The sequence below is a fragment of the Phodopus roborovskii genome, unplaced genomic scaffold (assembly GCF_943737965.1).
Source record: "Phodopus roborovskii unplaced genomic scaffold, PHOROB, whole genome shotgun sequence".
Taxonomy (NCBI): domain Eukaryota; kingdom Metazoa; phylum Chordata; class Mammalia; order Rodentia; family Cricetidae; genus Phodopus; species Phodopus roborovskii.
The window spans coordinates 12,448,166-12,474,246 of NW_026125281.1; the positions used below are offsets into that span (position 1 = coordinate 12,448,166).

Here is a 26,081-nt window from a genome sequence, read left to right on the forward strand (position 1 = left end):
GGAGATGATGGGAGAGGTCATTCTGTATGTTTCTCATACTGGTTAATGAATAAAGCACTGTTGGCCAATAGGAAAGGAAGGTAGGAGGGACTAGGAAACAAGGAGGAAATAGGAAGTAGTAAGGAGGAGTCAAGATGGAGAGTCTGGAGAGAGCAGTATGCGGCCGCAGGCTCCCGGTAAGAAGAACGCGTGGACATACATAGATTAACACAAATGGGTTAATAACTAAGGCAGAGCTAGCCAATAAGAAACTAGTACCTGGCCAATAGCATTGTATCAAATACAGAGTCTCTGTGTGTTATTTGGGGCTGGCGCAGTGGCAGGACAAGACCGGGCGGTGGCGGGCGGAAAAAACCATACTCTTACAGCCCTGTCTCCAAAGTTCCAAGAATAATTATCAAATTCTACATGGAGACGCATGGAGTGTTAGACCATTTGTGGAAATGACACTCTCAAGACAGGACCCCAGGGATGTCGAGCTTCACTGGCTGAGATGGGAGAAACTGGGCCTGAGTCTCATTTGCATTATTTTTTTGCAGCCTGGGAAGGGGGTGCGTTTAAACTGTGCTCTACAACAACCAATCTTGTTTTTAAGACAGGGAAGCAACTACCTTTGGTTTCAATGTTTAACACACAGTACCTCTGGGTCACAAGATCTGATTTTTCTTGCTCTTCCATTAATTACTTAGAGGTTTTCAATCTCTAAAAATTTACCTGAAATGTATATTTTGTGAATGCAACTGATGCATTCATATTTTCACATATAAAATCAGATCCTTCTAAAATAAAACAGAGCCTGCATTTTGAGGTGTTTCCTTTGTACTAACTAAAAGGGGTTAACAGTGCTTAGTGGTTTCTTTGAAACAAATGCCTTCATCTTCATCCAATGAAGTTGCACATTTATTCCCACAAAGGACACTTTCTCCCAAGGTAAGGCACATGGAAAGTGTGAGCTCTCGGTTGGCCTCCATGGAAACTAAAATCTCATTCAGAATGGATGCTGGATTTATCGTCCCAACCATCCTTTCCATGTTTTTATCTTGAAGAGCTTCAGACACAGCACCTTGGACAGCAGCACATCCTTCATCCTGTCAGTCTTGCAAACAATGCACCAAGGTCCTCTTATACAGGGGACTGTCAGACAGTCAAAACATCTCATGGAGAAATGCTTCTGAAAAGGAGCTGGTCCAGAGACAGTGTAACTGACAGATGGGCTGGAAGGGCAGACTGATTCTGAAGGCATCCTTCCCCTTCTAAGGCCAGGTATAGCTGATTCTGGAAGACAGCCTAGCTCAGAGTTGTCCACTATGGCAATTCTGTCCTTCCTTTTTCCTCCGCTTGGCTTTGACTCCAGTTGTTGTTCTGGCCCTCAGAAACAGGAAACTCTGCCTCATGCTTGCAAGGGACATTACTTTTCTATCCATGGTTTAATCTCGGCGGGAGTGTGGGTTATGCAGGGAAAGGCCTTTTAGGAATGCCGCGTGCTGCTTGGACTTGAGGCTGGGTCCCTCCCTCAGGACACAAACAGAACTAGACATGGCATCTTCCTGCAGCTGTATCACAATGATACTCAGAGCAGAATTCCTGGATAGTCACTCCACACTTCACTTCATAATCACAGAGTCATAAATCTTTGTATGACTCTTTGAAAAATATTCTGTAAGTAAATGACTCACAGAGGCCAGCCCTTTGTCCAGACTGAGATTCTGCAGCTTTGTGGAGGGCCCCATGCTTTCTAGTGGCCATGTTGGCTGACAGAAAAGTGATGTTTAATGTTTTGTCTGCTACCACATTTCTGCTCTGGTGTCCTCCATGTCCCTGAGCTTGCCTTCTCCCTGCCCCCTCCACCCAGAGCCTCTAGCTGGCACCCACCACGCACCACACTAAGCCCTCTGGAAGCCCTACTCTCGGTTCCTGTGTTGATCCTCACAGCTTCCTGGCCCAGCTCCCTTGCCCTCCTCCATGACTGCCCCCTTCTGAGTTGATGTGGCTCTTTCTTCACCTTTAAGTGAATTATTCTCTCAATTGATGCCTCCCACCCGTTTTGTCTAGATTTTATCATTGCTGGAATTTCAGCTACTGTGAAATCTCTAAAATCACAAAATTTGCAGAAAAATGGATGAAGTTAGAATGTATAGTGGGTGATGTCACACAGTCTCAGAAAGAAAGAAAAATGTGTGTTTCCTCCTAATATGTGGGTCCTAGCCTGTAATGTATACACTTACATGTGTAAACAAGTATATGTGTAGGCAAGTATAGCATTTAGAAAGGAGGACACAGGGTAATATTGAACAGTAAGGAATGACTGATACAGCCAACAGTCATATGAGGAAATAAAGCTGTTTTTCTACTCTTAACTCTTACCATGATTTTTCCTTTGTGGTGGATATATGCATGGACATGTAATTGATGGCAAAAGTGTAAAACACCACGTATAGCTCTCTGGCTTCAGAATGGTCATGTTAACTGGAGAGAGGCTCATTGAGATATATGGAGTTTGGACAAGGCAAGTGCTTACTTGAGTGGATTCCTTAATTTAGCCATGTGATGTTTTTATTTATGTGTTCACTACAACAAAGTGATTCTTAATTAAAATTATAAGCTGAAGAGGTGGCTCAGAGGTTAGGAGCATTGGCTGCTCTTCCAGAGGACCCAGTTTTGAATCCTAGCACCCGAACAGCATCTCCCAACAATCAGATATAACCCCAGTTCCAGGAGATCTGATGTCTTCTTTTGGCCTCTGTAGGCAACAGGCATGCACATGGTGCACAGACAGACACAGATGCATGCAGTCATATATCTAAAATAAATACATTTACAAGTCCTTTTAAAACTAAAGAAATACTTATATCTATATAGTTAGCCCAAACGCCTCCTTTCACCTCTGACTTAATGTAAGTCATTAGACTTAGACTGTCTCATAGGATCTTAAGTTTACATGTGCAGTGGTTTTAGTTCATTTTCTGATACGGTAACAAAATGATCCTTCATAAAGAAGAGAGTTTACTGGGTTTAATTTTATGTTTTTGGTTGTGAGCCTGGCCTTTAATGGCTGAGCCATCTCTCCAGCCCTACTGGGTTTAATTTTAGAGGTAGAAAGCTCATGATCCCATGATCCCATCATACTAAGGAACTCATTGGCTGTATCATTCAAAAGTATCATGGCAGAGTTGGGGGCAAGAATGTTATTCTATAGTAAGATAGAAATTCAGAGGGTTAAGCTATGTTAATCTTATGTCTTTATAACAAGGCCCTCTGTGATAACCCAGTGAGGTCTCACAGGAGCCACCCAAGGACAGCATCCCAAGGACCTACTTAATCCCTTTGGGGTCTGCTTCTTCAAGGATATACTGTACATCTACTTTTACATCTCAACACACAGGACCAAACTTTTGACACATGACCCTTTGGAGAATACAATCTACCTGTCCTTGAAGCACGTAACTAATATAACACTCTGCGTCACTTTCATTTCCACACCTGCCCACTTCCCTCAGCATCGTCTCATTAGGTGGCTTCACCCTTCACCGTGTCCTTCCATACGTCCATGAATCGAATTACCTTATCTTGCTTCTTATTTGGTTACCAAACCACTTCCATTTCTCCTAGTTTAGAGTACTATTCTTCCTTATTTTGTTATTATTGAACTCGACTTTTAATTCTGTATTGTAACTTCTATTGTTTTAACGTAAAATGAACACATGCCATCCCCAATTCTGTTCATGAGTACTTGGTACCCAGTCGCTGTCAGTGTTTTGGGAGGTTGTTAGACCTTTGGAACATGGGGTCAGTCTAGAAAACACACACTTCTTGGTATGGGCCTTTGAAGATTACAGCTCAAGGTAGAACAGCTTCCACTCACACCCTATGCTTTCTGATCTGCCAAAATGATATCAGCAGCCATTGTCTACTTCCAGATCTACAGATGGAACTATTCTCTAGCCATGCAATCCCTGCCACAATGAATAGCTCATTTGGAAACAATGGGCTGGCCACACTGCCCCTTCCACTATGGAGGGTTCATTTGGAAACAATGGGTTGACATAAACCTTTCTGCCTTTCATTTGCTTCCGTCAGATAATTTGATCATACCAATGAAGAAGGTAATTAAAACACCATCCTCACACACAAGCTTCAAATTATCACTATGGGAAATATAAATCTGCTACCTTGCTACACTAACAAATTTCCAGGTCATGGGGTCTTGTAGATTACCAGGAATGAATACACTGAAGTCCTTTCTGGTGTTTGTGAGCTGCAGGGTTTGAAATGAATTCTAATTTTCTCTTCTACTGAGCAACACCTGGTCTCTGTGTCTTTGACGATAGTCTTTTCCATTGCCTAAAATTCTTCCCTTCTGTCTTTACTCCCCTATTCCACACTCATGTGCTAAGAATGAGCTGAAATGATGGCGTTGCCCAGGAAACAATTCCTGACTCCTAGGGGTTGTTTTATTTTCATCTGGGTCTAGTAGCTCAGTGATTTTTCTTCCTTTCCAAATGTTGTTTTTTTTAATATTTGTTTATAGGTCTGCCTTTGCTTTGTAGCACAGCCTCCCTGACATTAGAGGCTGTGTTACTTAACCTTTGTGACTAACCAGAAATAAAGTTGAGGGATTGTTTGTCCATGAACTGAACTGACTTGGAAGACTGGCTGGGTTTATAAGACACAAGAGTCTGAAAGACCATTTATCAAAAGCATGCCAGAGATAGACCAATTTAACTGGGACCATTTTAAATGGGCCACACTATCTGCATCAGGATCACCAGGGTGTCATAAGCTCTGATTACCTTCCTGGGCTTAATTGACACTTAACAAGATAGAGCTTTTGAAGAGATGCTTCAGTCCTCTAGTATTTCCGTAATAGTAGATTGCACTACTACAAATTCAGAATTATGGGTTTGTGGTGTGAGAAGGTAAAACACTATTTGCTCAGGGTAAATTTGTTCTTTGAGCACACATGGGAACCTTAGAAGACACAAGTTCATAAGCTTCTTTGTTCCACACGCAAGTATTTCCTCCTTCAGTTTGTTTTCAATCTGATTTAGTACACACAGTGAAAGATGTTGCAGACACTGATGCTGCACGAGTCTTACAGGGATGGATTTCAGCTCCATCCATAACCTAAGGCCAAGGCATTGTGGCAGGACTCACTCTTCCACTACTAGGTGATAATGGAAAAGATCACACTATAGTAATAGAAACAAAGGCACCTGTGAGCAGGCAGGTGACACCATCTGGGCCTGAGTTGTGACAGCACTGGTAGATAAGAAACTTCCTTGTTTAGGAGTAATGCTGAGGTTGTCTGGGTCCAGTGCTCAGAAATCCAGGTTTATGGATAAGCGAGGCAATGCAGGTTTCATTTACACAAATGTATTAAGGTCCATGAATCCACAAACAACAGCTGGTCTCTTCATTATTTTAGTATCACTTGGGAATCCATGATGCACTGACTAGATACGTATACTTTTCATTTAATTTCTGCTATACACTCCTGAGGTAGATATTGTTACGATACTACATTGTGGAGATGGATAACTGGAACTTAGAGAGAGAAGGACTTGTCTGAGGTCAAGTGCAGAAACAAGATCAAAGCCCAGATATGCTCTTACACACACCTAAGTGTGGTCATACCTGCAACATCAGCACCTAGAAATGTTTATGAAGGGTCAACTTTCAGTCTGTGTTCCAAGAACTAAGAAATGAGAAACTCTGGTAGAGGGTACAGTGCTGTGTACAGTACCACATGTTAGGGAGCAATTCTCAAGACTGGGTGTCTTACAAACCACAATGAGGACTGTTGACATGTAGCTGCTAGCTCAGAAGAATGAGAGTAGGGGCCATGCATCTGCATGAGAAGTAGACCCTTGAAAAGCAAGGCCCTAGAAACAATGTTCCCTGAAGCCAGGTTAGCTTCATCATCTCCTGGAAATCCCATTATTAGAGTATGTGACCCATGTTTGAAGGATACATGAGTCAGAAGGTCTGCATACCCAGGATATGAACCACAAACTGGTGATAGCCTGCTCATTGTAATGTACAGAATGCCTTTCCAAATTCCCAAGCAAGCATGGTCTATTCATTTATACTCAGGAACTGTCATGCGTGCCCATAATGTGATGGGTTTTCAAGGAATTTACTCTTTCAATTCAATATGGCACTTTAGATTTCTCAGAGCAAGCAAACACATATGTTCTGGAAAAGGGGATGGAAAATAGAAAGAGGTCCATAGAGAATGGGGCAGGATTGAATGGCTATAACAAAAATGGGCTATACGGAGATGGATGATTTGAGTTGGCCAAGGTTCTGAGCATTAACCCAAAATCTGGGTTAAGACTTGAAAAGCTGTCATTAAGATGAAATGGAAAGAGCTGTGACAATAACTTATTTTGATAAAGTAATTGCCATCAAGTACAAGTATCTGAGTTCAGTTCCTAGAATCCAGGTATAAAGTAGGCAAACATGTTGGTGCCCACTTAAAACCCCATCATTGGATAGTCAGAGGCAGGAAGATTCCTCAGGTTGACTAGCCAAGGAGTTCTAGATGAGTGGGTTCTAGGCCCATAAGACCATGAGACCATGTCTCAAAGAAAAGATGGCTATCATCAGCAACAATACATGAAGTGTCCTCTAACCTACACACGCACACGTACACGCACACGCACACACACACACACATACACACACACACACACACACACACACTGTTAAAGGGGAAACAACTGTAGATGATCATCTTTTCCATTAATCTAGCTCAAACCTGTCTGAAAGAGGTTGATTCAAAGTTGGCTGAACGCTATGAAAACACCTTTAATTAAAAAATAAATGAGTCATCTGACACATTTTGAACAAAGAGTTAATGACTTGATAAAAAGTGTCTAGCTTGTCAGGAAATAATGATATGAACATGAAAATGAGAGAAAAATAAAACAAACAAACAAGTAAAAGAAAAACCAGAACAGAGCGAAAAACAAAAACCCTAACGTTTCTTTGGTTTCCTCAACTGAGTGAAGAACAGGATGCTCTAAGCCACACAAATATTTGGATCCAAGAGAAGACATTTTGTAAATACTCTCCCATGACAAGAGGCTATTGCTCTCCATCAGTGAAACTCAGTGGCTGTACATTGAGAAATCCCAGGTACAGACTGTAAGACTCATACTGCCATGAATTCCAAACTTAATTTTGAAAATGCTACAAAGCCCAGGAATAGGACATTGATGTGTGGCTGGCTCCTTCTGCCAGAATTCCTAAGGTCACTAAGAGTCATGGTGTGCTGTGTGAAAATGGTCATGTGCAAATTGCTTCGAATTTGATTAAAATGTAAGGAGTTTTTAATGAACAGATACAATGATTGTTTTAGAGTCTTAGATAATATTGCCCACATTTCAAAATCAGGTCAGAGAAAGAGAGGACATGGAGTTGGGTTGTTGGGATGGATAGGATCTGGGAGGATTTGAGGGAAGAGAAAGTGTGATAAAAAATATATAAATTTTTTTTCAGTAAAAAAAATCAGAGAAAGAAGAAATGAGGTTTCAAAAATTGTATTTTAACTAAAATTCTTGGAGAAACAGTCATAAGATACTTAAGTAAACTGGAACAAGTTGGTAGTCTTGACAGCATGCTTTCTCAAAGGTTTCTCTGAAAAGAAGAGTTTGCTATAGAGTTTTACTAGTATCCTGTGACTAGATGATGCAGGGTAATTTCAGATGGGAGAATATGATGACCCTTTAAATAATCTTTAGGGATGTCAACATGTCTCAGGGGTAAAATGTTTGCTTCCAAGCCTGCTGACCTGGGTTTGAGTCCCAGGACCTACACAGCAGATGGGACACAATTCCCACAATTTGTTCTCTTATTTTGGCAAATGCATCAATCATACAGGTAAATAAATAAATAAGTGATGAGAAGATTTAAACTGTAATATTCTATATGATTAGCATAATTCATTTACCTATAATATCATGACAAAAGTCTTTCACACATGCAGTATTTTGGATTATATTCAGAGACAAAATTACCTTCTGAAAAATAGAAATACAACTAAAAGACCGACCCCTCCCAAAGACTGGCATCAAGTTGCTATCTCATCTCCATTACGTCAAAACTGTGGAGTACCACCCCTCCACTTTGAGTTAATTAACATTTGAGGTAACCAAGAAAAAATCCAGGATAAGCAAAGGTTCTTGGTGTTCCCTCGAAGCGTCTGGGCATGTGCAGAGCATCTGAAGGATGTCCAGACACTTCAAGGGATACCTGGAGAATGGCTTCAGATGGCAGCTGCCTCTTGACCTCAGAATGGAGATACCAGGTTCCCAGCCCTTTCTAGGGTGGCCAGCACACAATGAGGCAACAATGCAGGAATATTAATTCCCATATCCTTGACATTGGGGATGACACTGAGGGGTCACCCAGGTTCAGAACCCCTGAGACCTACAATGGAATAACTGAATCCTTCTGCAAGACAGACAGCTGCTTCCTTTTTATGTGCTGCCATGAAAATATTAATATTGTCTCCCAAGTTCCCTTCATGATAACCCCCTTTCATAGCCCTTCATCCCAGCAGAGCCAAACCTGGAATGATAGGCAATCTTTTTAAATGACTTCTTGTTGGAAATTCAACTGATCAGAAACTCAGGCCTCTTGAACCGGACTGGAACACAAGATTCAGGATTGACAAAAACCTTAAGATTTTACTGCCTTAAGAGTGAACTGTCTGAACAAGCCCACTTTTTTCTTCCTATTGGAATGACTTCCTTCATTACCTACATATGCAGGAGTGGCATCACACCCCATGGCCCTAAATTCTTTAGGGGCTAAGCAGCAGCAAATCTTAGATTTTTTTCCTATAAACAGCTGAAACCAAAACCAGGTGGTAAAATACCGCAGTTTTTCTGACTGTTCTCACGAGAAGACCATTTCCCAACGGGACCCTAGGCAAGAGAGCAGACAGTGTAAGTTTCGTAGGGTGAACACAGGCTGTCTTTCCCCTGCAAGCTCCTGAGAGTCTGGCCGGTACCTGGGCATCTTCAAATCTCTGTCAAGCTGCATGGGAAGAAGACAGGACGTGGCTTCTCTTCTGTTGCTGATGATGCCTTTGTCTCCACTATAGTCAGCTAGTACTATTGGGTGATTTCTCTTGAGCCATTATAGGTAACAAATACAGAGAGCCTTGTAGAACTGTTGCTGTGTAGTTACGTTGACCAAAAATGAGTATATTGTTTGTTCCTAGTTGTAGCCTTTTTGATACATCAGAAAGGCCCATGTCCAGCTCTAGATGAGAATAACCCCAATGAGAAAGAAAGGTCCCTAAGAGAGATAGTGGTAGCAGTCTCTGTAGGGAACCAGCAGTCTGCTGGCCCCACCCCCTGATGATGGGTGGGATGCTCATGGCCATGTCTTCTCTATGTCATGACTTACCTGGCTGCTCAAGCTTTACCTGGCTGCCAGGGAACTCAGTTACACATGCACAAGTTTCCCTTTTAAAGCAAGCACACCAAACATGCCTCTCTCTCTTGCTCTCTCTCTCTCTTGCTCTTGCTTCTCTCTCTCTCTCTCTCCATTGCTTTCTTTACCCCTTCTCTCTTTCTTCTCTCTCCCCTGCTTTCGGTTGGCCACCAGCTACCCCCCTTCTCTCCCCTCTATCAAGAAACTCCACGTGGGTGCTGAGTCTCATGTTTGTGTTTCATAGGCAATAATTATAGCAAAACAACAGCAGTCTCTAAATGATCCCAAAGTCAGAGAGAGGGTATTCTGGTGTGAAAAGTGAGGAGTTCCTACATAGCATGACTACCTACCATAAGGCAAAAGCAGAATTACCTGGGGTCAACTCAGTAACTCCTTCATGTCCAAGATAACATGCTTATTAAAAGCATAGTATTGAACCATCCATATCCTAGATCAGTAGATCTCAAACTGTGTGTAACAACCCCTTTGGAGGGTCAAATGACCCTTTCACAGAGGCCACCTAAGACCATCAGAAAACACACATTTACATTATGATTCATAGCAGTAGCAAAGTTACAGCTATGAAGTGGCAACAAAAATAACTTTATAGTTGGGGTCACCACAACATAAGGAACTGTATTAACGGGTCACAACATCAGGAAGGTTGAGAGCCATTATCCTAGATGGAGGAGCTATACCTTAACCTAGCATCCTTGGGACCATACTTTCCCTGCCCCACACACGGTCTATAGCTTCCTCAGGATCCCAAGGCCCGAGTAGACAGAGATGTATCCCACTTTAGACAGTTTGAACTCAGAATTGTCTGATGCCTTCTCATAGTCCAAGTGGTGTTTCTTGCCTGTAAAAGGAAGCCCAGTACCCTGGAGATGAGGTGAGCACATGCCTTGTCCCCTCTGACCCCAATCGCAAATCTCTCCTCATCCTAGGAAAGGCTACCCTTTAGCCTGCGGGACACCATGCCATTTATCATGGACCCTGACACATGAAAACTGAAGGTCCCAATGGGATCCATCCTGAGCTACCAAGGTTCACCAGACATTTCCTGGGACAATAGCTCAGCTTTATGTATAGTTTCACTCACACATATATAGTTTTGATTCAGGAAGACCTGTGCCAGCCTAGTAAGGTTAACAAGGGGCCTGCTGTGCAATTCACACATTTTTCAGGTAGAAAAATTGGAATGTGGGGCTGACTATGGCATTTTGCTCCCCCCCCCAGGGAAAAAAAATCATATAAAGTAATATACGTTAAATCACAGCAATTCACATATTTACAACCATCATTTTCAAAGAAAAGATAGAAGCACGTGCGGGAATTTCTAGAAATAATGGGCAGCCTAATTATGAGCATGAGGTGCATCTTGGTCCTTACAATCTCATTTAACAAAAGGTTAGAGAAAGAAGCTCTATCCAGGGTCTGAGAAGAGGGATCAGGGGACTGTGACATGAGAGGCAGTGACGGTCAACAACACGAGGCCTAGTTCTTTAAGCCGACGAGGGAAACTACCCGCATGCCGCCGTACATGCAAAGGTAACCAAGCTGTGCCCGCAATGCCCAAGGACAGTTTAGCTTTCTTGGGACCATGTGTACTGCCTGTTCCTCTTCTGAAATATCAGCTCTACTCCTCCGGGAAATAGGAAACCATTTTAATGGCATACAATCTGTTCAATAGGCCTATGTTCCTTGGAGACCCCGTGAGGGCTATATTTGCTGGAGGCCAAATAAGGACAAGTCACAGCTGAAGAGATGAGACCTTCAGTTGCTCATGGGCAGTGAACTCTTGAGTTCTGAGGAGCATGAGCAATTGACCTGAAAGTTTCCATGGTCCCTATTTTGCTATGCAGCCACATACATATTGAGGACTTAGTCACTCATTTGAGTAAATCTTTCTATTAAATGAAGAAGGCATGTTTTACTATGCTGACTTTTGAAAGCCTCGAAATTATGCCTTTAATTCTCTATATGATCATGTGTCACCTAAGGATGCTAAGCCGTGCTTCTGAGTTAACTGCGTTTCAGAGAACTACTTAGAAAGATCACTGCTCTGGGAGAAGAAGGGACTGCATAAGGTCCCCGAAAATTGTCCTAAACACAAAAATCTCCTCAAAGGACATCTGACAACAGGTCATATGAACTGGCTGCTGGGCTTCTTTGTTCACTTTGATACCCATACTCCAGCACAGAGCACTCTGGGAAGTGAAGATCCACAGGGTGCATCTCTGTGGCTCAAAAATGCTTCTGGAGACCCTGGGAGGTCTCCTCATCACATCTGTAGGAAATATTCTTGCAAAGCAGAGTCTTCTTAGTTGTCATTTTGTGAACTCCATGGATTTAGCTAAACATTTCCAGGTTCTAGTCATTACTGTTCTGGCAGGTAATTTGTGCCTGGAGTATCAGCAATTTAATGTTACTAATGAAAATGAAAGCTAATTAGGAAGAAAACAACAAACTTCTAAGCTCAGGCTAAGGTGAAAATAGGAAGAACTCATGGATGAATTTTATTCCAGTTTCCTTTGTCCACTCACAAGGGCAGATAAGACTTTGGTTGCAGTAATCAACCAAAAGTATCATCAAATCACATCTAGCATCGCATCTTGTTGAACGTACCTGCAACCCTTCAATGGCCAGCTTAAGGATTGAAGGTGTCAATTTGGAGGCTTGTTTGAAGGAAAAATTGCTCCAGTCTATAATTAAAATGAAACCATTTATCTGAAGCTCAGGATCTTCAATGAGAACTTCCAAGGACAGCAGAATGGCACGAAGGATGTCTGTGAAGGAGTTCCTGTGGCCAGAACAGAAAAGAGAGTGTGAGTCTAGCGAGTTGATAGATGGTGCACTGTGTGTGGTAACTCTGCTGCCCTTACCCCACTGCCCCATGGATCTTGCATGCCAAGTCACATCTATATGCAGAATGAATGAAAATAATTTGCTGAACATCCAGAACCAATGCTTCAGGGTGGCCAGGATGGGTACTTCCCTTTGATTTAGTCACAATAGCACTGTAGACTTAACGGGCGTGTCTTTCTTTTGCATCCCATGGCTCTCTGCATTCATTGCTCACACCCTGCAGAAACATCCCTGTACTTCATGCCCCATGCTCTGATACCCGCAGGGCAGGGGCTGGGCTACAAACCTGGCAGTATCGTCAGTACTTAGACACTCGATGAATCATTGATGAGCAAATTTACGGCTGCTTATTTGGATTAAATACCTTTTATTTCTTTCCTATGCTAGAACCTTGTAGAGAGTATAAAAACGCCCATGCTGCTGGTGTTGTATTTTTAGTTTTGATTCATGGATAGCAAAAAAAAAAAAAAAAAAAAAAAAAAGCAGGAAGAACAGCTTATTTTCATTTAAGGTTTCAGGTTGTGATTCAGAAGGGAAATCATTCTGAGTACATCAGTAACTATGACAACAGGCAGATGAATACAAACTAGAGTGGTAGTTCTCCAGGGCTGTATATAAGCCTTCACATCACAGTCCAAATCACTGCTAGCTTTCATTTAAACAGTTTTCAGACATGATGAAATGATGACACAAACATTTGCAAATGAGGTGGACTGAAAATCTAATGTTACAAGATTTTAAAGTCAATGTCTTTGATGAGCTAGAAGATAAAGCCTGAATGTCAAGTCTCTATAAATTCATCTTATGACTTCCTTCAGGCTTTCATTAAATCCAGAAGCTGGGTCGTGGGGTCACTATCAAAAGATTGGATTGCTAAGATAGAAATGTGGTTTTGAACTCTAACCATAACACCTGCAGAGCAGAGTTTGAGTATCTACGATTGAACAGAAGGCCAGAGATTTATTCCATCCCTATTATAATCTCAGAGTTCTGTTTCACACTTGTAATTGTGTTAGTATTCCCTGTCTCTACTTTCAAAGATAATAGTTGGAGGGAATCGGAAATGAGCTACATGAGTTGAGAGGGATTGATACCACTTGTTCATCTGTGAAGAGATGATGGCTTGGGTTTTACCTGAAATGAATAGGATTGGGGTAGATAATTCAGATAATGAAGAATGAGGTATTTCACTACTGAAGAGAGACCTAAATACAAATAAAAATAAACAACCCACTCTGTTTCTGGTCTTCATAAAAGTTCTTTTTCTCTGATACCCAGATAACATGTCCCTTCCCTCAACACACCCACTTAGATCAGATCTGGAATGTGGGTCTGGATAAGCACTCAGAGTTACACACACCATACATTTTCAACTGTGCAATATGATGCTTATGGACCTGTGTGAGCACTAGATGAAAATGGTAGCTCTTGGTGCTCTTCTTATAATTATTGTTTTCTTTCTTTTAAAAACACAGCCTATTTTAGAGATACTGTGGTCTTAGAAACTTAGGGTACGTTTTAAGAGAGTTGGTTTTGCTTGCAGCTTGGATTTCAGTTTAAACAGTCACCAGACAACTTACTAAGTGAGTAGTACACCTTTGTCTTATGAAGAAATATTGGCTTAAGCAGAACATGGTACCAGAACTATGTATTCAGGCAATGTCAAATGGTGATATAAAAATACCCAGTGGCCAGCTGGAAATGACCATTTGGGAACTAGGGACTCGGAGTTTGGATAAGCAAAGCTAGAAATGCAGCTATGGTTGCAAACAGGGAGGAGTGATGAGCAAAGGGGTCAAGACCAGGCTGGAGAAACCCATAGAAACTGCTGACCTGAACAAGGGGGAGCTCATAGATCCCAGACTGATAGCTGGGATCCAGTGTAGGCCCGACCCATATTCCCTGAATTTGGTGTTAGTTGGGAGGACTGGGCAGTGTATGGGGCCTTTGGTAGTGGATCAGTATGTATCCCTAGTATACGAATGGACTTTGGGAGCCCATTCCACATCCCTTAGCCTGGCCACATGGGGGAGGGCCTGGGCCCTGCTCCAAATGGTATGACAGACTTTGAAGATCCCCCATGGAAGGCCTCACCCTCCCTGGGGAGCAAAAAGGGGATGGGATGGGGGTTGGTGAGGGGAACAGGGGAGGGTGGGAGGGTGTAGGAACTGGGATTGTTATGTAAAACAAGGGTGTTTCAAATTTAAATAAATAAATAAATAAAATACAAACAGGGCTGAGAATCCAAGTCTTCCATAAACCCTATAGACAATGGTGAAGGCGAAGGAAGAATTAGAAAAATAATGAAGGTGAAAGGATCAAGACAGAATGATTAAATAAAAAGAAGCTAATGTTCTTGTGCATGAAGAACTATTTCTACATCACCTACTCCAGGTTTTCATGTCCTGCCTGCTCATTAAGGACATAACTCTTATCTGTGTGATTTGCCTTGATTTATGGCATGTAGACAGACCCAAAAAAAAAAAAAAAATGCTGTCAGTTTTTAGCCTTGTTCTTCAAGGACCTGTCTTGTCATCCTGTTCCCCTTTGACTAATGTCCTGGTCAAGCCATACACAGCTAGAATGATAGACTGAGAATGAGACAGACACAGGACAGTGAGACCCAGCTGGCTGTCAGGTCTCTCTTGGGAAGCAGAAAGTCTTGTCACAACCTTGCCTGGATAGAAAAGCAGGAATAAACAATTGCTTTTTAAACTGTTAAGTATGTTGGTATGGTTTGTTGTGTGTCAATAATTGTCCAAGACAAGAGAATAGGTTTAAAAACTATGGCGACTGCAAGGTTGAGGAGAATGTAGAAGGAGAAATGACCAACATGTTCACAAGGAGATCTTGTTATTGTTTAGTTGTTTGTCTGATTGATTTTCTGAGACTAGGTCCCAGAAATGGCTTCCCAGAATGGAATCCCAGAATGGCTTCAAATTCCCAATCCCACTATCTCTGTCTTCCAAGAGCTGGGAATATAGGTGCAAACCACCATTTCCAGCCACAGAGCACACCCTGAGGGAGTTTTGAGGGAGAGAGAGCACTTTAGTTGATGGTTGAAGTTGGGAATTGGTAATTATGAAGATATTTAGTAAATTAACAATTTTCTACTTTATTCTACTTCTTAAGAAAGAGATGTATCTTCACCCAGAGCATATTCACTCATGTCCACTTCTAAAAGAAGACCAGAATTCAGAGCAGGCATCAGCAAGAAGAACGATGTTCCATACATGAGGTGATTCCAGGGGTAAACTAAAAAGATTGTGGACTCAGTTTCCCTTCCAGACATTGACACATTTCACTTTTATAGGCGGGCAAGGTAATGGCAGACAGGCCAGGTACTGGGAGCCTTGCTGGAAATATACCCTCACCTTAGCTGGAAATATACCCTCCATTCCCTGAATTCCTGGCTTCTCATATAAATTTCCTGTTCCTCTTTCTATTTTGTAGTATGCTTCACTTGTGTAATACTCCTAGCTATTTGGAATTTAAAGTCGACACCAAACTAAATAATTTATGTAGATAATCCACTCTGGAGGAGTTGGAGCATAACTGCCCACTCCATAAACACTGGCCACATGCTCTTCCTTTCTGGAGAGTAGAGTAAGGAGAGGAGACACTACATAATGGGGAAACCTGGGGACTCAGCATGAGCCAGGGGACCAAGGATGGTATCACTAAAGAGACATTGCATCGCATTTTTTCTTGCAATGATGTCAAAAATGGTACTTTATTTCTCCACATCATGCTGCCAGACCAATGACGAGGAAAACACTAAATAAATTTCACTTGTAGGACATTCCATGAAAGAGATGACCAGGATTTCTCACAATTGTGAAGTGTGTCAAAACACAAGGAAATGCTGAGTGATTGTCACAGTTGAAATGACTCCAAGGAGACATGACAACTAATATAGCATGGTCTCTTGAGTGGAGTCCCTGAGACAGAAGAGACATTGGTAAAAACTGAGGTGATCTGAATGTGTGGAACATAGTGAATAGGAATAGCTTAATGTGGTTCCTTAGTTGTGACAAATACTGCAGACTAAGACATTAATCCAGACAAACCAGTTGCACACAGGACAATGAGTAACTCTTGGTGGTTACTCACCATAATTTGTAAGTCTAAAATTGTTACAAAAACAGTTGTTTTTTAATACAACAGGCCTCTGGAGCTTATGGCCTGTTACCATGAGTCTTTGAGCTCTAATAAGGTTTCTAGCCAAACCAAAATGGCTGTTAATTCAACTTAAGGCAAATTGTGGTCATAAGAACAACAGCCATTTTCAGAGTGTTTTCACCAGATGGACTAATGTGGACTATTTAACTCTAATAACCTGGAGGAAAAAGATTAATTTTTGCCTGCAATCACAATTAGATTTGAATATTTTAGCATGTATTTCAAAATGAAAGAACAGTTGAAAATTGATATTTGCATTTCATCCATGCTTTCCATAATTTGCATAGCTTTTGTATTGTCAGAGTTTAGTGTGCAGTTTTTAACCTCCTATGAAAACACTATGTGGACTGTAAATTGCCAATGAAATGTAAGGAATTATCCAAAAAAGGGATACTTTGAAATATCCCCATAAGGATTTTGATTAACTAGGACGTAGCAGGGGGTTTTAAAAGTACTTCATCATCGTACAGAGACCACCTAGAGACTATGAATATAGCTCATTTTAAGGTTCTCTTGCTGTGTTTACAGTTTTATCATTGCTTAACATCGCCATTTAAGGCTTTAAAATCCACTACACGTGAGAAACAAAATAGTGTAAAGTAGCTGCTACCAATTAGAAAATGTTTAGCTTTCAAGAATTGACTCATTTCTTGACTTTGTGGGAGATATTCTGAGACTTCAATCCCAAGGCTTGACACATAGAAGAAAAAGCTGTCATATATGAGCAGATAACCATGTAGGGGTGTGACGGGATTGTAAATAATCCTTGTTCTCGGGAAGAATGGGAGAGAACTTCTCAGCAATTTCCATACACAGTGCATATTCTTGCAGTAATTTTTCTATTGTAGAAAGTAGTAATTAATATTTGCAATTAAGATCTCATGTAAATGTTAATATTTACCAAACAATGTGACTGAATGTCTCTATGAATGTTTTTCTTGAGAATTTTAAAGGTCACAATAAACCACTGAGTAATGCCAAACATGGCCTTATGCAGGTACTGTGTCTTAGTCACAGTTACAGAAACATTTACCTATGCGTTCTTCTATATTTTATCTCCATTTAAGACTCCCTTCAAATTAACCGCCGTCCTAACTGATAGTGATGCCTCAGACAATAAGGAGAAGACATCCACAAGTGGAGCTCCTCTGGAGTGGCCTCCAGGCAAACAAGAGCCCTATTAGGCATGATGGCAAACTAGCCTGTACTTTTGGGAGGTGTCCCTATCACTTCCCATACATGAAAACACCCACAGAGAATGAAATTCAGCAAGAGGCAGCTTCTTGCTTCTCCACACGGAAGCTGCTTTTTGCAAAAGCATTTTGCAAGGAGAAATGTGAGGTGGACATTTTTGAATGGGCAAGCGTTTGTACGGCATGAGATGTGGGATACCCTTCCTGGTCACCATGCTTCAGTGGTGGCAGAACAATGGGAAGTATGCAAAACTCAAGTTTATTGAGTTCAAGTGAACCTGTTTCTTCCTCTTTTTGGCTCATGGGCCTTTGGAAAATGGTCTGGAATTCAAGTGACACATTCTCTTAAAATTCTAACAATTCCTATGTGATTTGACAATGTCATTGTTCTATGTGTTATTGTCTTCCTAGGGCTATTAATCCCTACTCTTCCATGTGATAATAGAAAGTAAAAATGTTTGTCTAAAAACATTAGGGTTGAGAAGGTTGCTAACCAAACAATTTGGTTTCTCTATAGCAGGGTTAATATGAACAGAAGTTGAAACTTAAATTTACTCTCCTAAATTTTAGTTAGAAACTCCAACTTCCCTAAACAAGAGAACGGAAGGTAGAATCCTAGATTCTGCCCCACAATATGCTAGGATAATCTCCTCAAAAGGATAAAGGAAGGGAAGGAGGAGGTGAGGAGGGGCATGCCAAGGAAATAAAGAGAACTTTACAAAAAATTCACTTGTTTTAGTTTGATACTATTTTGGTAAATATAGAACACTCTTGAATTTCTGTTACCGTGAGCATAAATTTCCTTGTAATACCAGAATATTTAATTGCTTATTGATATGAGTAATTACAGTATGAAAAACCGCCTTCAGAGCCACAGTCTCAGAATACTATGTAATATCTTATAGAACACAAGAGTCAAGTTCCAGAATGTGGAGTTGTAGCGAAGAGGCAGGTTAGTGTTTTAGCACTTTTTAAATAGTGGGTTCAGTTCTAATCACAAAGTCTGACTTGGCATGGTGTGTGGTTTAGAAAAGTACCTAGACTCAGTGCTAAAGTAGTCTGTATAAAGCATGGCAACAATCCTTCGCCACAACCCAACCACTGTTTTCTGAACACAGAACACAGTCTGCTCTGATAATGGCCCTGGTTTTGAAATAGTGCAGACAGAAGAGGCAATACAGGCATTAGGAAGATGGAAAGGAGAATGGGAGGCAGGCTCTTATTGGGGAGGAAAGGGTGTAGTCCAGAGGAGAGGAAAGTGTGTAAATAACATTGGGGATATTTGAAAAGTCCTTAGGGAAACACTTTATAAGCTTATGTAAAAATACATATATAACAAAACCCCTAGCACCAGACATGGGGAAACCTCTTTTTGAATTGTTGGTCAATGTTGGAGAAGGTGTTCAAGAGACTCCCACAACAACATATAGGCTATTGCCTCCCAGGGGTTGTAGGTGAGGCTATGTTGCTGATATTGCATACTCTGGACATAGAACTTGGAGGACTCAAACTGCAATTTATCTAGCATCCCCCATGACGACTAGCTCCTATGGTATTAGAGTGTTCTGTGCAAGCTGCCAAGAGGGGAGAACAATTGATAATCCTACCCATCTGTAAAGCCTGTGAGCTACAACAATGACAAGCTTGGCAAGATATTCCTAATCATACAGTAGAAGTACCATTATCCTTAGGGATGCCAACAGATGTCTATTGGACTTAAGGCCCATTAGATGTGAGAGAATTATTGCAGGTGCTGTAAACCTAGACAACTACTTATGGCTGGAGGGAATATAGAGGAGAACCTACACCAATAACATTTTTATTTTACATGTATTCTAAACACTTGTCCTTATACTCAGAGATGTAACCCATCCCACTATATTAAAAAATGCTGGCTGGCCTGAGCTTGGGTGGGTCTTTTGCAGCTGCTGTGAGTTTGTGGATGCAGTGATCCTTTAGCTCTCACCCCTCATTAAAGAAGCTTTTGTGGCAGGCACAGGCTACTGTGGAGAGCCATGACTGGAGAAATGCAGATAATGAGGGTTGCTGTGAACTGAAGGGTGGACCTGTCCTAAGTCAGGATTAGTGCAGCTCTCAGATCTCAGCAGGGAAGTTTCTTTGTTCAGTGGATGGAGGTTAATACAGAAACTCATAACTGGTCAAAGGGCAAGGAGCAGGTAACTGTAAGAAATGTAACATTTACATTTAGTCAGAAATGGAGCATCTATATCACTCCCCTCAGGAGGCTCAGGGAGGTGGAAAGATTACAAAAACCACAGGTCATGGAGAGCCAGAGGGAAAGAGTCTCTTCTGGATTTGACAGGACCACTTCACTCTACTGCTCACAATACCCGTGGTTGCCTGTACAAAACCCACACGCAAGCAAACTGGCGTGCATTCTAGGTTAGAATGGGAAGAAGGAAGGGTTCATGAACTCCCAGCTCCAAGGAGCTATGGATATTTGATGGTTTCTGGGCGGAGTCAGTTTTCTTGAAGGGTGTCTTGCCCCACACGCAGAAGAATATAAACAACACTAACTGGAGTTGATAGCTCATTGAATTTATAAAAGATATGAAGTTGGAAGGGGGAGGGGTGATGGTGTGTCTGGGAGGAGCTAGAGGGAGGCTCTGAGAATGAATATATACAGTGTGCACAAACTTCCAAAAGTAGTAAAAAACATATGTCAATGCAGAGAATAAGTGACCACGGGCATGCCACCTTCAATGAGAGCATCTACACCTAAAACAAGAGAATGTTATAGGAAGGCAGAAAGATTGCAAGACCCAGAGGGCCAGACTGCCTGTGTCTAGATAAGGTTTTCTAGCTATGACAGGATTGCTGTATCCACAAAAGCTCAACAATGTCGTTGCCCAAAGAAGACTGGAATAATAATACCAGTGAGTGTCCCAGTGTAGGTGGGAAGCTTTCCCATGGCCACACCTTAAAAGAAGAGCTACAATCAATGGATGACTATTGAGAGGAGACTCAGTCTTCCCCAGACACAAACCCCATGATGGGCTTCCCAGTTCAAGGCAGTCATCTCTACACATGTGTACATAAGAACAACGTTAATTAAACTCAGTTTTTTTAAGGGAACATGGAGGCATAACAAAACAGTTATAGGAAAGGCTGTAAATGTCAAAGAGAGGGAAAGGAATGAGGAAGAGTCAGAGGGAGGATGGAACTTACATGAACACGGTTCTCGTGTATGAAATTCTCAGAACCATAGGAACTTTAATTTTTAAAGTTTTACATGAAAAAGAACAAACACAAAGGGATACTAAGAAATATCAGGATTAAAAAAAAACATTGTTTCTGCCTCTTGTATAACTGAATATCTAAGATGCTGCTACCTAAAATTTGTGAAGAAAATGCTCCTTCACGCGTGGGACAGTCTCCAGGACTCCCTGTGCAGAGGGAAGCATGGCTGAGCTCCAGGACGTAGGAAATTAGTCAGAATGGCTACCGCACACTGTGTCACTGTTAGTGTTAACATGGCCCACACTGAGGCATTCCTGTCACATGAGATGGAAGCTGCTATAACCTGGCAACATGTCTTCAGTGGAGACTATTATGGTCCTACCTGCCTCTCTGGGCTACTCTATGAGCTCTAGCAGAGTTGGGAACCTTGTGTATTTCTCTCTTAATCCCATGCAGCCATCCTCTTTCTCTCATAGCAGAAGCTCAATTAATAATTGCTAGTGATGACGGAAGGAGGGAAGGCAAGTCAGGCAACGCACCCACATATTTCCAGACAATGACTACAGAACAAGCTAACTCTGTACCCACTGGCGGGCGCATTCTCACAGTTCAACACTGTCCATGCTTTTACTGATGCCGGATGTGTGCCTTCTACTGCCTTCCCTGCCCTGGGTCAGATTAATGGAGAGCTATGTGTGACTGAGCACCATGGATGCAAGCAGAAGAAAGAAATGAGACCTTCTAGCTTTGCACTCGCTGTTTTCCTTTTCATTAAATTTTAACTTATTTTTTTCTTATTTTACATATCGATCCCAGTTCTCCCTCCATCCCTCTTTCCCTCCCTCTCTTCTTCCCTCTCTCTCTCCCTCCCTCTTTCCCTCCCTCTCTGCCTCTCTCCTCCCCTCTCTTCCTCCATGCCATGCCCCCTGACCAGCCTCCCATCCCCCCCTCAGCTCCACAGGGAGGGTGATGCCTTCCAGGAGGGATCATCAAAATCTGTCAAGTAGGAACTAGACCCTCCCTCCTGCCTCTAGGTTAAGGGAGTCTCCCTCCATGGGGAATGTAATCCCAAAGTCCTTTTGTGCACCAGGGATACATCCTGGTTCCACTGTCAGAGGTCCCTTAGACTGCCCAGGCTTTCCAACTGAGACCCATGTTTATGGGGTCTGAGTCGGTTCAATGCTGGTTTCCCAGCTAGCAGTCTTGGGGACCCATTAGCTCCTCCTTGTTCAGGTCAACTGTCTCTGTGGGTTTCTATAGCCTGGTCTTGTCATCTCTCTCTGAATCTGGATTCCAGTTTGGCTCAGTATTTATTTAGCTTCTGTTTCCATCAGCTACTAGATGGATAAGTCAGTCATCAATCTCATTATCAGGGAAGGACATTTAAGGTAGCTTTTCCACTGTTGCTCAGATTGTTAGTTGGGGTCACACTTGTAGGTCTCTGGACATTTCTCTAGAGTCAGTTTTCCCTTCAAACCTATAATGGCTCCCTCTTTTATGGCCCCTCTCTCTCTCTGTTTTCCTTTTTATGAGGTTTTGTTTTTGTAGTTGTTACTGTTTTGCTGTTGTGGTTACTTGGCCCTCTCTTCTGGTCTCTTCAGTAGCCAATACTACAAGCATGTGCCACCACACTTGGCTCAGATTTGATTTTGATTTAATTAAAGGCCGTACTTGCACTGGCACGTGGCTTGTGTGTGAGTGAATGAAGTCAGTGAGGAGACGATACTGCGGAACAGTTAATAATGAATGCTTGGTATACATGGACAGACAGGAAGGCTGGTATGACACAGCATTTCATTTGACGAGAAAAAACTAATCCACAAAGACCCCTTCATGATACCTGAAATGAAACTGAAGACGGGGGTAATCTCACTCGGCAACCTTTATTGAGCAGGGAGATAAAAAAGAAAAATGAAAAGACTTCAATGGAAGTGAGCATTCTATCCATTACTGAAGAAGGATGGAAAATTAATTTCATGCCTGTCTATTTTGGTAACTCCCTTGGCTGCAGAGTACCAGAAAAGTAAGACTTAGAAAGAATGTCAAGAATGCAAATGAACACTTGATATAGTTAAATAAGCACTGTTTTTTAGTTCTTCTGTTCTGGCCTCTCTGTCTCCAAGTAGAGTTTCTCAAACTGAGGCTTTCCTACATTCATTATCCAAAAGCACATGGCTACTTTCCAAGTTCCCCAGCCTTCCTGTACAATTTCACAGTGGAGAGCATGCCCCCCTTTACACACACACCACCTCTAGGTTGACATAAGTACACACTGATATACTGATATCCCAGAAAAATTTATTGAGCATTAGCTATACAGCTAGTATCATATCTACAAGGCCAGGGTCACAAACATCTCCGTCTCCCCTTCATGTGGGCACTGGTGGAATTCAGTATGCATTTCCAGATCTTGTACTGTGTTTATGGTAACATATCAGTCACTCCTTGAAATGGAATATTCTTTTCCTGAGTTGATCTGATTCAGAACCATAAAATCACTTTCCTGTTAGAACTTTATGTCAGAAAGCATGTGAGGAGAACATCTCTCTGATGGTACCATGGTACTTTAAATGATGCTACACTTTGAACCTCTTCCCTCTTGGTGATACTCGGCAATCACAATCAGAAAATAGCTTTTCAAAGTAACCAATTGTGAAAATAGTGTGCATTACAAAGTGACTTATAGTGCAGCCTGCCGTGCAAAGCATGCCAGTAACGTGATGAAAGTATACCATACCTCATAATTTTAATTAGTTCTGAAAAATGCCCACTGACATCAAAACCTTCAAAACTTGATGTTTAGCAAACAGATCAATGCATTCTGGAAGAATCACAAGATCTAAAAACCAAGGGAACCTCGGTTCTAAACTTAGTTGTCTATAACTGAAAATCTGAACCCTCCAGACTGTGAGTAATTCCCACAGTAAGGACAGACTGAACTTACAAACTCTGCCATCCTTTTAAAAAACTTGGGGCTGAAGAAAGGGTTCGGGAGTTAGAAGCACCTACACCTCTTCCTGAGGACCCAGGTTCCATTCCCAGCAGACCCATAGCAGGTGGCTCACAACTTCTCGTTACTCCAGTTCTGATGGACCCAAAACCTCTGGTTGGCCTCTGTGGGCACTTGCACACAGGTGGTGCACACACAAACACATAAATGAAATGTATTTTACTATGGGTGTTGGCAGCACACTCCTTTAATCACAGCATGCAGGAGACAGAGGCAGATGGATCTCTGAGTTTGAAGCCAGCCTGGTCTACAGAGCAAGTTCAAGAACAGCCAGGAATACACAAAGAAACCCTGTCTCAAATAAACCAAAATAACTAAATACATGCATACACACCTATATACATTCATATACAAACAAATACATAAATAAATAATCTGGTCTTTTTAAGGACAAGCCATGGAATCAGCCATACTCAATCAATATTCATGAGAGACATCAAAGAGAAAGAAGCCACAGTGCATTGCTGGGACTGGGACATGAGGCTAGCTTCCTAATCTTCATTTATAGGAATGCAATGTGTTTGTAAGTTGCTGTTTCCTACCTGCTGTCACTCTACAATGACTGACTGCATCTTCTTCAAGGCCCCTCAATTGGATATTAAAACTTGAAGGCTTCAAGCATGGTGTGACCTTTACAGCTCTTACACTCAGAGAGATGCTGGTCTCTGAGTGCATGGTTTCAGGGTTAGGGATCAGGAGGCAAGTCTGGTGGGAAGAGTTCTAGGTCTAGATCATTTCTAATGCTTAATGTTTCACAAATAACAATGATAACTGATAATGGCTTGCTCATCCCCTGAAAACAGAGTGCATGTGCCTTCATAGGCCAGAGGGAAAACATCTCCTGGACATGAACATAAATGATCTGTCTGCTTATGTTAAGGTAGAGATGTGGAAATCTTAGTTTTATCATAAAACAGTCTGTAGGTACCCACTATACCCAGCTGAGCCAAACAGATTATGAAGAATAAGAATGGCAATTTAATTTTTAAAACTCATACTTGTTTATCAGTCTATTTTACTGTGTGTGAGAGGGCTGCCTATGTGGAAATCAGTAGACATCTTGAAGGACTCAGGTTTCTTTTTCTACTCATCCTTCTATCACATTGGTTCTCTGCACTGTCTCATAAGCCAGTGAGTTGGGAGTTCTTGTGACCCTACTTTCTGTCCCTCAGTCAGACCACAGTCTCACCATTATATTTTACCTAACTGTGGAAGTGTGTGTGTGTGAGAGAGAGAGAGAGAGAGAGAGAGAAACAGAGAGACAGAGAGAAACAGAGACAGAGAGAGTTTGATAGTTTTATATCAAAATTCTAACATAAAATAATGAACATAGGGAAACACAACTCATCAACAACAGAAAACAAACAAGAAAAATAAAGAAGAATTAGGTAATTTTTATTTAATGTGTGGGATTGGTTTATTTTGTCCCACCAGGTAATTTTCCCATGGGAGCTTTGATGCATCTCAGGGAATTATTTTATAGGCATGGTTAAAGACAACGTTGGTTTCTTTCATTTAATTACACCACAGGTTATCACTTGGCAATTCTCTAATAAATTAGAGCCAGCAGTTATTATTTATTGCTGTCATTATTCCTCAGGAGACATTGCAAAGCATTGGCAACATTTACCTTATTCATCTTCAAAATAGGTCCCAAATATTCCCCACTCTGAATAGCAGAATAGAATTTTGGAAATTTGTGTATTCATATAAATACATATACATCTTAAATTCTCACAAAAAGAGAAAGTACATCTTTCTACTTAGAATTTTGCCATAGAGTGATAACTAGAAAACACTAAAAATATAGGACATACTTTAGAAAATCAGTAGTTTAGTGTCCAAGGAGGAAACTTGTTGATGCTTTCCTCTGGAAAATTTGATTTCAAATTTTCTTTCCTGTTTTAATCCTTGAATGCTAAAATTGATGAGTCTTTGCCTGCTTAATTTCTGTTAATCAAACCCCAGGAGTGAGTTTCCTAATTCTGATCAGACTGCACATTCCCAGGAGAGAACACTAGGCCTTTCTGTGTCCTCTTCTGCATTCAGGAGTCATTGACTGCACTCACCCCTGTAGGATTCTCTGTACTGTGAGACAGCACATAAATATTGTAAATAACTGCTGACCATGGAAATCTCAGGTGAAGTACAAAGGATCATGACTAAGACTGGTTCTTACA

General features: G+C 41.5%; 1 protein-coding gene across 1 annotated transcript in view; it reads right to left on the bottom strand.

The window, feature by feature from the left end:
• The window catches only part of Clvs1 (clavesin 1), a 176,785-nt gene that overhangs the window by 83,915 nt on the left and 66,789 nt on the right, over positions 1–26,081 (bottom strand). The window contains exon 3 of the mRNA XM_051197367.1: positions 12,076–12,250. Within this exon, the coding sequence (XP_051053324.1) occupies positions 12,076–12,250 (175 nt within the window). The remainder of the gene's footprint in view (positions 1–12,075; positions 12,251–26,081) is intronic.